We start from the raw sequence: 13142 nt of genomic DNA, 5'->3' as shown, positions 1-13142 counted from the left end.
AACTACCCCGCTCAGTCACACCTCATCTTTCTCAGCTCCCTCTGCCCTCTTTGCCCCTTGCCTTTTTCTTTCCCTCTCGACTCCTCTGATCTCCGGCTGCTGGAGGTTGGTTCTCTCCTAGAGTGAGGAGGCAGAGATGTTTCTTGTTTGTCGATCACCCTCTTAGAACTTGCTGACCCCGCCCGGGGAGCGCACTGGAAATTGGGAGTAAACTAGGATTTAGAAGCCTGGCTGGTAATACAATGAGAACTGGAAGCCCAGCTGAGGAGATAATAACGTAGGCACATTGCTGGAAATATGACTTGCCTGCAATGAAAATCCATTAAGGGACGATTTAAATTATATTAAACTGAATTCACTGTTGAAATACCTGAAACCATTTCTTTGTACAGCTGAATTGTTGAAATATTTGGATAATTTTTCAGGGTGTTACATTTGACAGCGTGACTGACAAGTGGCCAAGGTGCTTAACTGGAAGTAATGGACATTATGCAACAGGATTGACAGTATAACTGATTGGAGTGTTGATTCACTCTGTACAGCAATGTATGACTGATGTGGGAAATGGTTTGTCCAGGCACTCAGGAGAGTGGGGCTATGGCTATACGACCATCAGAGACTCAAATTCCTCCATACAGCCAGATGGCTATGTGACTGACAGGGGCCAAAACTCTCGCTAAGCCAGGATAACCATCAGCATGACAAGGGACAAAGGCGCTTAATACTGTAGGGTGACAGTGTGAATGATACTGCGGTCACATCAATACTCAGTGGACACTGCAAGCTTAGTGAGACATCCTGCGAGGACTAAAAGTGCAAGGGCAAGTAATTGGTTTCTGCACCGGGCTGCAGAAGCCAATTATAAGCTTGCTCTGTTTGCACAAAATGCAGAAATATGCATTTGATGTTTTACATATCAGCACCCAGTTACAGAGCCATTCCAGCCATAAGCAAATAAAAGATCCAAAAATACTCGGTGTTGGCACTTATACCAATATGCTCAAGTCATCTTCCACGCCCCCCCACCCCCACCCAGTTATGTCTGACAGTCAAACTTTTCATTTGAGCAAATCTCCACCTACAAAACTGGCCAATATCCCAGTTCTCGAATGACAGTGCCCATTTAAGGTTGCAAACGGGATTTCCAGATGCAGGATTCCTACAATTCAGTAGACAAAAGATGCAATCAAAGATTCACAAAATCATTCCCTTCGATTACACGATGGAATGGTGGGGGGGAGAATAATGAAACAGTAACAAACATGATTTTCTTTTTGAAAGAAGATTGAAAAATTACACAAGGGATCAAAATTAGAACAGGGAGATTTTAAAATGCCCTTCTCCTCTTTAACATTTCTGTAATGAGCATAGGATTACCTTAGCAACCATACAGATATCAATTAGCACACTAAAAGCAGAAAATCAAGGCTGAACCTACTGTAAGAAAAACAGGCTAAACACTGACAGACAACTCCTTAATAACAAATGCACTGATTGCAAGCAATTGGATTGCAACAACACTTAGCGTTGCTCATGGTTCATTTTCCTAAAGGAAGCTGCACAAAAGATGAAAAGTACATTTCTCTGGACTGATACCAATTTCCTTACATTTTACCTCTGTGGTGATTACCACTATCCTAGTTTTAGAAATTTCTAACATAAAGTGTTACAAAATAAAATTGTAACATTACTTCCCCACTGTCTTGCTTATTTTACATCAACTTAACATTGATTTTAAATCAAGCTCCAGTAACATTTTATTAGCAAAGTAAACATCAAATTTTAAGCGGTTCCACATCAAACTCTCATGATGCCCATAGTTTCAAAACAAACAAAAAAAGTACATTCAAACAGAAATAACAGCGCCCTTATCTAATTAATTCACAACACAATTTAATTAAGCCACAATGTAGGCGTTGGTTTAGAATACCACAATGCAATTCCTGTACACAGCAGCTGGCACCAACCCTGCACTAATTAAAATCAACAGAGTGAAGCATCCAAATTTGAGGAACTGCAACTAAATTGTTCACTAACACAGCATTACATGAAAAATTTGGAACCTACCAATCCTGACTGTTAATAGCATCGCCATATCCTGGGGTGTCCACAACTGTTAGGCGTAGTTTGACTCCTCGCTCCTCAATTTCCACCGTTGAGGCTTCAATCTGTACAGTTCTCTCTATCTTTTCTGTGAAAATAATAGGTAACACATTAAGCTTACCAATGTGTTTACAATGTCTTCCAACTTAACTCAAGAAAAGAACAATGATATTATTACACAGCCTTGAAAGTAGCCAATGGTTCTTTCAGGATTGGTTTGAAACTTAGTTCATAATTTTATACAATGAAATTTAAGGTTCAAAAGTTACATACAATATCAGTAAGTGTACACTGTGTTAGTCATATTCCTGGGATCTACCATACAATTCCTACAACAAAATTTCCAGATTTTTAATCGCACTCTTTTATTTGTGGCCAACAGCATTTCTGACCCTATTTATCAATTCTTGAGGACTGTTTTTTTCCCTGCTGTTCATATTCTAGAGGAATACATTTTTGTCACTAGCAGCAGGCTTCAAGCCCTAGTTCAATCAGAAGTATTAACAAAATCCACAGTCTTGATTTGATTACATTCTCTTACAATTTGCCCAAAAGTATGGCTTGTCATACTGAACTAGGTCAAACTCCACAAATCTATCTACTGCAGACAAACTCTCACAGTTTACTGTGCAACAAAAGAATTGGTTGAACAAGATTAGTAGCTTCTCTTCTGAAAAGTATCAACCCTGCGGTTAACTTCATGTGAGATGAATGAGAGAGGCCATATAATCTCTTGCAACAGCTGTATTTACCATTGGCCGTATCTGAAGACATGTCCCTTCCAGTACAAAGCTCCCAAAATGTGAAAATTTTCAACCTGAAAAAAATTTATGTGACTGTTTAAGGGCCTGCAAATGGGCAACCTTGAAAGAAGCTACAAGACCAGCTTAGGGCCACAACTCATCAGAACGAAGGCAGGATTGTACATCAATTTGCGTACAGAGAAACCATTTTTCTATGGATGGTCACGTTTTATTTTCATCTAACTCTAATGATTTACTACCTATTAGAGATTTGTATTACTTTTTGGAGGGGGGAAGTAGAATTTAAAAGAGAGGCAAAAAAGGAGTCCAACATAAATGTTTGGTTAAACTTGACAGCACCTTGCTACGCCTCTGCTGTGGGGTATTATCAAATTATCTGAGAAAAACAATGATATTTTGGAAAAAAACACATTAACTCCAAACACATGTAGTTTTGATAACCAGTACTATAGCTATTACATTGCACTCAGCAAAAGGATTTCAGCATGACGGACAGCTCATGAGCCTTGACCTTGAAACCCAAACAAAGAAAGACATTTTCAGAAAAACTATAAAACACCAGCTTCAAATGTACTGCAGCTGCAGGTTTTAATTTTTTTTCCTCTCACTGTCCACTTCTCCACTTTTTCTTTCCCTGAAGCAGTTAACTGTTACTGGGTGCAATTTCATTAGGGCTCAAAGACCTCCAATGTCACTCAAAAACTATTGGGAGTGCATTGATCACTCAGCCAAGGAGGGTGTAACTTATGACCCACACTAAGTATTTATCAATACATAAATATCATATGATGGATTTTGGAATGTGTTTATCAGGAACAAAACCCACAGCTGTTTCTTCCTTTGCTACTCCAGAGGGCCAATTAAACCATCTTAACTTTTACTCCAGTTTAGACTAGTTAATTTACCAGGTCAGCAATTAAGTACTGCTCCGTTGTGGTAAACAGTGTAACATTCATTGCAAATGTGATGCCATGTCTATGTTACGGATAATTTAAATGTTAGAAATCCTCCAATAATTCATTCACCTGCAGCCCCAGGTACGTAGCGTTCAGGGTAGAGGTCAGTCAGGAACAGGCTGTTGATCAATGTAGACTTTCCAAGGCCAGACTCACCTGGGGAAGGAGGAATGGAGCAAAATGAAATCATAAGAGTGATCAAATGCATGGCAAGGGGAATTACTTACAAACTGAAAGCGAACAAACAGACAAAAAAATAACCAACAAATTAGGAGGAACCAATATCCATGATTCAATGTTGTTATTTTTAAACTTCAATTGACAGGAAATGTTATCCTGATAGATATGTTTTACTGAGTGTACAACACTGCCAGGAATAATGATATCACTCTGATGACTCTGATGATATTTTGAAAAATTTGTCAAATTACACTCAGCCATTTTCAGTTTGTACTCAAACCAAGTTATGAGCAAATAAACAACAGACACTTGGAGCAGAGCAGCCTAACAGCTACTAGAAAGATCACTCATTCAGTCTTATATAAAAGCTGCTTTGAGATGCAAAAACAATTTTTAATATGCAAGAGTATGACATAATCAAGACAGTTCACAAATTAATTCACTCCTAATAAAAATAACTGTAATTATATTGCAACCAATGACTGAATGTAATTGAGTCAGGAATTTATGAATAAAATTCATTCAGAAAAATTGTAACCAATTATAGCATCTGGAGAAAACTATAGATATGTAATCAATTAAAATTGGTTTCATTTGCTGTAGACTACATCCATTCAGGACAACACAAATACAGGTTTTTTCAGTAAGAGGATTAAGAACTGCCAGCACTTCAGATGCAAAAAAACGTGAAAAATCAAAGAACAAGTCTCCTCTCCTAATAAGTAATCATTAATAAATTTAATTTTCAATGTCTATCTTGAAACTTGTTCAACTGAATATCACAGGATGAAATTTACTTAACAGGCTTTATAACAGTTTGTATCTATTCATAGCCTAAATGGGCAGCACAACCTACCAACTACCATCAACGTGAATTCAAATCCTTTCTTCACAGACTTCCTGTGGACCTGGTTGGGCAGGTTTGCAAATCCTACATATCCAGCAACATCTGGAAACTGTTGAGAGAGAAAAGGATTCCAGTCTATGCAATTATTGAAGAAAACGGGAAGGAAATTTGGGAAAGATGGACTGCAGCACAAGCAATTCTCCTTTCCCACATCCTCCATAACTTTGTCACTCTCACACACACATCACATGCAGTCAGCCACCTACAAGCCACAAACACATTCACTCTCCCTTCCCAAACTAGATTTCCTATCACTGCTTTTAAGATGTATTATGCCTTCCTACTGTTCCACCATGCCATAGCAACTTGACTGTGCTGCAGAAGGAGCCAGTTTACACTCCACTCATCATATTGGATACCATCAACTACACAGAACAGTGCAAAAGATTTTCACTGATGGCATTTGAAATGAAATATTTTTCCCCATTACACTTTTTGTCTAGTAAATATAACTTCATAATCCCATTAGGCTCCACAGACAGAGGAATATCAAATGACAGCACTTATTCAATGTCAATTTGTGGTAGGGACAAAGAAATTGCAATAATTCAGCTGTCATCACTATGGTCCTATTGGGGTCCTGTATTTCTGCATTACAGGCTGTTACAGTAGTGAATTTTGGCAACTGTGAAGTCCTTCTCAAAGTAGATATCAAGCTATCATTTCTTCAGAGATCCAGCAAACTTTGTCATAACATGTCCAACAGTTTGGAACATAAACTTGTTTTAAAGCTGTTATGGGTATGGCCTTAAAACACACTTTAAAATGCTGTGCACCACCATTACCAATCTTTTACATGTTTAACCTATAAAAATAAAGACTAATTATTTACCTCAAATGGTTCAGTTTTTAGTATAGACCTCTTGTCAATTAACAAAGGAAATCACCCCACCAAGAATAACAGTCCTATTATATGCAAATTAATAACCGATTCCATGAACAACTTTGATTAATTTTCTTTCATCTATAAATTAAACCTGTTGAAAATGGTTTTTTCCCTCAAAACACTGATGGCTATTGTTTGGACTCCTTTGAGAATTTCATTATTGGGGACTACAGAGAATGTTAAACACCAACCAATTAGCCATAGAACAAAAAGTGACAAGTCGTAACAACAAAGTGATTCCTGGTTTATTTTTCTACAACAAAAAAAAAGTTTCCTTTTTGTGTGTTGTGTACGTGTCATGATACTCATCATTTACAATTTTAGGAAATAAATCAGACAGGAGAAAATTATGATTCTGCTGCAAGCTTTACCTCTTTCTCAATTGGGTCTGAACACAGCTTTGTAAAAATACATTGGGGGCCTTAAATACTGAAAGACAATTTTCACAGAGTGCAGAGGAAGAGATTTATGAAAAGTGACTTCATCCCCCACCCCACACTCTCCCCCATTGCTCTATGACCTTGCACCTAGCAGTTACCAAGACCACAAGAAATCTTGTGACTATGAGAACATTATGTTTATCTCAATACAACTGTAATAGAGTATGTGCAGATGAGGCTTAGAAAAGCCTCCAACAATGCTGGATGCCTTTAAGAAAATTAGTGATACGGGAGGACTGAGAATTTTTATTTATTCAAATTTTCCATAGATGATAATCAGAGATATTGAAAAAACAATGAAGAAAATGTTAGAATAGGTTGTGCAACTTCTTTGGCAAAGATAAAGTGACTAATTTTCAGCTGTGCTGTACTGGCAACCCCCACCTCCACTTCCCTCCACAAGAAGGCAAAATATGCAAGCAGCTCCATAATCACACTTACAGAAGATGCCTTAGCAAAATCCACAATGCAATGCCTGACAAAATGAAACCCATTTATAACAAATTGACCATTGATTTATAATAAGCTATACTGATGCACGGCAATCTGAATAGTTAACCCTGCAACGCGGAACTAAACAGTATCATTTGTCAAATCATAAATCTCACACCTAGATTAAAATAACACAAATACACTGTTAGGTAGGGAGGCACATCCGTCAACTCAGCCAGGGCAGGTAATAAGAAAGAGACAGGGGCAGAACAGTCACTGAAGTAAAGATCTCCATGTAACCATTTACTAAGTTACAGATATAAAGATAAACCAAATCTATGCAGTGAAGGCAAACTACAGAAGTGCTGCACATGAAGAAAGGTAGTCCACCGAGTATCAGAAATTCACTGCACACTCCCCTTGAGGAAGTGAAGGGTTAAGAATTGCAACCATACCTATAACTGGTAAACAAAAAATATATATATGCATTTATATTTCTCTAGCAAGCACTAGCAAGCTGCTGACCCACTAGTTAAGTTGTAATGTTAAGTATGTTAACTGCCTTTGTTTCGGGTAACGGACCATTCCGTTGTGTCAGACTGTGGCGATACTGGGTGTAATTAACATCGAGGTGGAGGCTTGGTCTAAATAATGAAGGGTGATACCTGCCTTTTAATGCCTTGATTATAACTCAATTATACTAAGACAAGAGGTGTGACAGCTGTCTGGGGATCTCTATAGCTTGACCGAAACTCACGGCGCCATATGCATGGGATGTGTGTGACAATTCCTGTATAAATGTCTGTCTGCCCGTTGTGCAGGGAGAACTCGGAAAGCGACTCTTAGTGAGTGCTGAAGAGAATTCTCCTAGCGGAGCACTGCTAATAAAGGTATTTGTTCGAATCGACCTTGTGGCACTATGTTACTTACAGCGGACAGAAGGGGAAAATTAATTTCGGGACGACACCCTCCCCAATGCTCCAAACCCTATCCCCACAACTCCTGAGTAATTCCTTCTGGACACAGGAGATGGTTATCAGTTTAGGGCATGACCCAAATTCCTCTGCTCAAGCCACTGTAAAGCTATAGTAAACATGCACTGCCTCTAAGTTTATAATAGTTTACCATGAAACTGCACCATGTAAACACTGCTATCATTAACATGACACATTTCTCTACTTCAACAACTTCAGCTTATTATGGAGAGAGTGCCACAAATTCTTGAAGAAATCCATCTGGTTTGGTCAAGCTGGTTTCCCGTTCACCATATGCCCAGTCACATATACAGTGAAATTCTGATAACCCAGCACCTTCAGGGCTTTGGTGATTCCAGACAAGCAGATTTTCCAGACTATTGGTTATTACAACTATTAACACCCCAACACACTTCTAGATGTTACACAGTAGTATAATAATATTTTCAGAAAACCCATTGAGTTTAGAGCGTGGGAAACAGAACACTGTGTGTTTAAAGAGAACACAAGAAATGGGGACCTGATGCCAAACCACCGGTATTTCAGAACAATCAGACAGCAGATTAGCAAAGTTTTACTGTTGTACAAATTTACCAATCACTATATTAAGCATTATTAAATTGTGTTTTCAAATGTTTTTTTTAACTAGACAGGTACTTGAATAATCAAAGCATAGAAGGATATAGAATTAATCCAGGCAAGTAGGATTAGTATAGATGAGCATGATAGTGGTCATAGAGGTGGGCTGAAGGGCCTGTTTTATGCTGTACAACTCCATGACTCCAGTCCCAAATTCTCTCTTTCCCCCAAGATGGATTCCCAGCATTACCCCAGGGGAAGTTATCGTCTCTGCAGCTCAGTATAATGAGCCAGGGTAAAACAAAAACTTTAGAAAGACTTCTCCTGTTGTCAGGAGGTAGAGCAATTAATACTTAACAACACTTAATCAGTTATACTACCACCCAAGGCATTTGCAAGTGCCCCATCAGTAAAGCAAGTTCCATTGTGTTTTTGTTTGAAAAGTATATGAAGTACTCTTCTGTTATCAGGATAACTGTGCTGAACTTGGTCTTTTGCTTAAGTGTTCGCCATTGTTGGCTACCTTTCTTTTGTACCAGTCTTGATCAATAGGAAGAAAATATATTAAACAATGCTAATACTTTATGTTCCCTGGCTCATTATACTGAGAAATGTCACTGGGCTGATGTATATGTGTGTGTATATGATAGCTTCTTTGAAAACATCTAATCCAAGATATGAAATGGATTTGAAGAGCCACTAAAGATTTCATTGTTGCTTTAAAGGACATTTGCATTGAAGCATTAATGTTTTAATTTTGCTCCTTTAAATCCTCTTAATAAACTTTATATGGAGATTATTGGCCAAATCGTATGAAACATTAGTGTGTTATGTGTTATTGGTTGAGAGGTAGTACACTGGTATTTTCTGGTTTGCTTTTTTTTAAAATTAAAAAGGGATTAACATAACCTTTCACTTTTATCATAGCCAGTTTGAAAATGATTCAGAACTTGTTTATGGACATAGAATTGTTAAGGCACAAGTCTGAGTATGACACCGCACAACTTAAAGATTGCAAACGATACATACTTTGTACAAAAAAAGGGAGAAGAATAAACCTAGCAATTATATATTAATCAATGTTGGTGATTGGGAAACTAACTGGGGAAAAAAATTGATAAAACACTTGAACCAGCACAATCTAATAAAGAAGCAGTATGGATTTGTTAAGATCAAATCCTATCTGATTAACTTGACTGAATTTTTTTTTGATGAGATGGACAAGAGGGTGCAGCTAATGTGTTTATGGATGCTTCATAATGAAAAGTACCATATATTAAACGTATTAACAAAACCAACCCCTATGGACAAAATGAAAAGGAACAATATCAAAGCAAAATTCATCAAAGGATGGAAAATGGAACTGTGAAGGATGGCAAACAGTTCTGTTCCCAGGATTCAGTAATAGCACATTGTTGTTCAGAAAAAGAATTTCTATCAACACTCCACAGAATGAAAAGGCATGCCTCATTGTAATGCTCACATGCACAATATATGGAACAAAAGTTGCTACTACATAATGTAAAAAATAAACATATCTAAGAGATCTCTTGGGAATGCAAACTAAAGAATGGATGGATACCAAGACTCTGTTTAAAACTAAAAGGTTTGTTTATTCATCCCTGAACAATTCAGGTAACCAGTAGGCATCTTCTACATTAAAAAAAAGTTACGAGAAAAAGGACAAACCTCAGAAAGGTTTAAGGGTATAATTGCCCACACTGCAGCTCACTGAATGTAGTGCAAGCTAATCTATGAAGGCCATTCTGTGATTCAAGTAATCAGATGAGCAGCAATGCAATCTCCAATGCTGGAGGTTATCTAGAAGTTTTTGCTTGAGTTTGAGTTTGCAGCAAAGAATAGGTACAAGAACATTAAATCCATAGACGACTGTGAGCAATTTCAAAAAATGTTGTGTATCACAAGACAAAGGAGCAGAAGTAGGCCATTCGGCCCAAAACTAAACACAGTATTCCAAATGAGGCCTCACCAGTGCTCCATAGAGCCTCATCAATACTCCCCTACTTTTATACACTATACCTCTCGAAATGAATGCCAACATAGCATTCGCCTTCTTTACCACCAATCCGACCTAGTGGTTAACCTATAGGGTATCCTGCACATACCCCCAAGTCCCTTTGTACTTCTGTACTTTGAATTTTCTCCCCATCTAGATAATAAGCTGCACGTTTATTTCTTTTTCCAAAGTGTACAACGGCACATTTCTCAACATTGAATCTCATCTGCCATTTCTTTGACCATTCTCCTAAACTATCTAGGTCTCTCTGTAACCTTCCTGTTTCTTCAATACTCTCTACTCCTCCACCTATCTTGGTGTCGTCTGCAAACTTAGCCACAAACCATTTACTCCATCATCCGAACCATTAACGTACAGGGTAAAAAGAAGCGGCCCCAACACTGACCCCCTGCGGCACACCACTAGTAACCGGTAGCCAACCAGAATAGGATCCTTTTATTCCCACCCTTTGCTTTCTGCCTACCAGCCAATGCTCCACCCATTCTAATATCCTACCTGTAATTCCATGAGCTTTCATCTTATTAATAAGCCTCTTGTGCTGCACCTTGTCGAAGGCCTTTTGAAAGTCTAAATACACAACATCCACAGCCTCTCCCTTATCCACCCTACCTGAGATTTCCTCAAAAAACTCCAATAGGTTGGTCAGGCAGGATATTCCCTTCACGAAACCATGCCAGCTTGGACCTATCTTGCCTTGCACCTCTCGGTATTCCATAACCTCATCCTTGAGGATCAATTCCACTATCTTTCCCACCACCGATGTCAGACTAAAAGGTCTGTAATTTCCTTTATGCTGCCTCCCACCTTCCTTATACAGCGGAACTACATTTGCGACCCTCTAGTCCTCTGGAACCACGCTGGAGTCTATTGATTCCTGGAAAATTATCACCAATGCCTCCGCAATCTCTAAAGCCACCTCCTTCAGAACCCGGGGATGCACCTCATCTGGTCTGGGAGACTTAACTGCCTTTTAGTCCATTTAGCTTCCTTAGCGCCTTCTCTCTAGTAATCTTAACTGAACTCAGTTCTATCCCCGAGACCCCTGACTATCCAGTATATTGCTGATGTCTTCCACAGCGAAGACCGATGCAAAATACTCATTTAGTTCCTCTGCCATCTCTTTATCATCCATTATAATCTCTCCCGCACCATTTTCAATTGGTCCTATATCAACCCGTGTCTCTCTTTTACTCTTCATATATTTAAAAAAACTCTTAGTATTGTTTTGTATATTATCTGCCAACTTCCTTTCATAATTCATCTTTTCTTTCCTAATGACCTTCTTAGTTTCTTTCTGTAGGTTTTTAAAAGTTTCCCAGTCTTCTGTTTTCCCACTAATTTTCACTTCATTGTATGCCCTTCCTTTTGCTCTAATTTTAGCCTTAACCTGTCTCGTTATCCACATTTTCCATTCAAAACCTTCTTTTTTCTTGGAATATATCTATCCTGCACTTTCCTTATTTCTTGTAAAAATTCTATCCATTTCTGTTCTGCCGTCCCTCCAACTAGCTTACTTTTCCAATCAATTTGGGCCAGTTCCTCTCTCATGCCACTGTAATTTCCTTCGCTCCACCGAAATATAGATACACCTGCTATCAGCTTCTCCTTTTCAAATTTGAAACTGAACTCTATGTATGTAACACTATGATCCTAATTGATAGAGGACAAGATGGCAGCTCAGCCCAAACAGATTCCAGAAATGGCATTGACAGTTAGTGCTGACATGTGGACAGTTTATAACAAGCTCACATGTGCACTCACTAGAATACCTGAGTATTCCGAATCATGCCTCCCCACCACCCCCATCTCTTCCTCCAAGTACTGTTACAAGCTTTGGTTTTGGCACACTTTATCCCTCTCTGTTCTATTTGCATATTTTACTTTAGTAGTTCGGCAAACTTGGGTTCATCACTGTTTTGCAGTCTTTTGTATTGTTCACATTTCCTAGGTTAGGTTTTTGTTCAGGTGGGGCACAGATAGCAAAGAATATCTATCAGAGAAAACAGAAATTGCAAAGAGAATTGCATATATACAGGAAAACTAGATCCAAGTTTGAGCAATCACTGCACTTAATGAACTGGTCTCCTCTAGTACTACGTGATAAATAGTGGCAAATATTAAATCAATTCCAGATAGCTCAATGAAAACTTAAAAGTTATAATAAGGCCTTCCCTAGTAAAGAATTTTCATTTATAACCAGCATACATGGTTGATTGAAGCTATTTGCATCATTTATTACTACCAGTCGACTGGAAAGTCAGTCAATTGTAAAAGACTTGTATGGATCTGAAATTGAAAGTTCAATATTCATCACACCCAGCCAAATTAATTGCTGTTGAATTAGTAGCTTTAAATTTTAGTTACTTTCCCATTAACTCAGAAGTGGTACACATATTCCCATATCCTCAAACCAAATGTTCAATAATTGAGCCTCTAAGAGATTATTAACAGCAATATGAAGCAATACATAAGAATAAGAGTAGATCATTCAGCCTGTTCCATCATTCAACAAGATCATGGCTGACTTTCTACCTCAGCACCACGTTCTTGGATTATTCCCAGATAACTCTAATATTCAGAAATCTATCAATCTTAGTTTTAAACTTTCTCCACATTTCTGTTCCAAATGGCTGACTCCCCTGCCCCCAACCCACTCTCCAAAGTGTAGACTCCTCAGCCAGGGGAAAATGTACACATCCTTTCTCATGTTTATATGCAATTGTTAGAGCGTGGACTATATTTTTGTAAAATGTTCCACCTGTGTCGCCCTTCAAACAAGCTAACATCAATGAATATAATAAAGCTCAGATGTTGCAACACACACACACACACTTCTACAAAAATCTCACAACAGCACACAGTATAAACCAATGGCCATTATAC

The 13142-nt window shown here is 38.3% G+C and overlaps 1 protein-coding gene across 2 annotated transcripts in view; it reads right to left on the bottom strand.

The window, feature by feature from the left end:
* Positions 1-13142, bottom strand: part of zgc:63587 (uncharacterized protein LOC393431 homolog) — a 116800-nt gene that overhangs the window by 90065 nt on the left and 13593 nt on the right. For both annotated transcript variants that reach the window (XM_052032378.1, XM_052032379.1), the window contains 3 exons: positions 4860-4959; positions 3893-3979; positions 2068-2191 (listed from right to left, as the gene is read on the bottom strand). In XM_052032378.1, coding sequence (XP_051888338.1) covers positions 2068-2191; positions 3893-3979; positions 4860-4959 — 311 coding nt within the window. The remainder of the gene's footprint in view (positions 1-2067; positions 2192-3892; positions 3980-4859; positions 4960-13142) is intronic.

Source organism: Pristis pectinata, chromosome 17, assembly GCF_009764475.1.
Source record: "Pristis pectinata isolate sPriPec2 chromosome 17, sPriPec2.1.pri, whole genome shotgun sequence".
In the NCBI taxonomy this organism is placed as follows: Eukaryota; Metazoa; Chordata; class Chondrichthyes; order Rhinopristiformes; family Pristidae; genus Pristis; species Pristis pectinata.
Note: the sequence above shows the minus strand (reverse complement) of the source record. Positions and strands in the feature narration are given on the sequence as shown.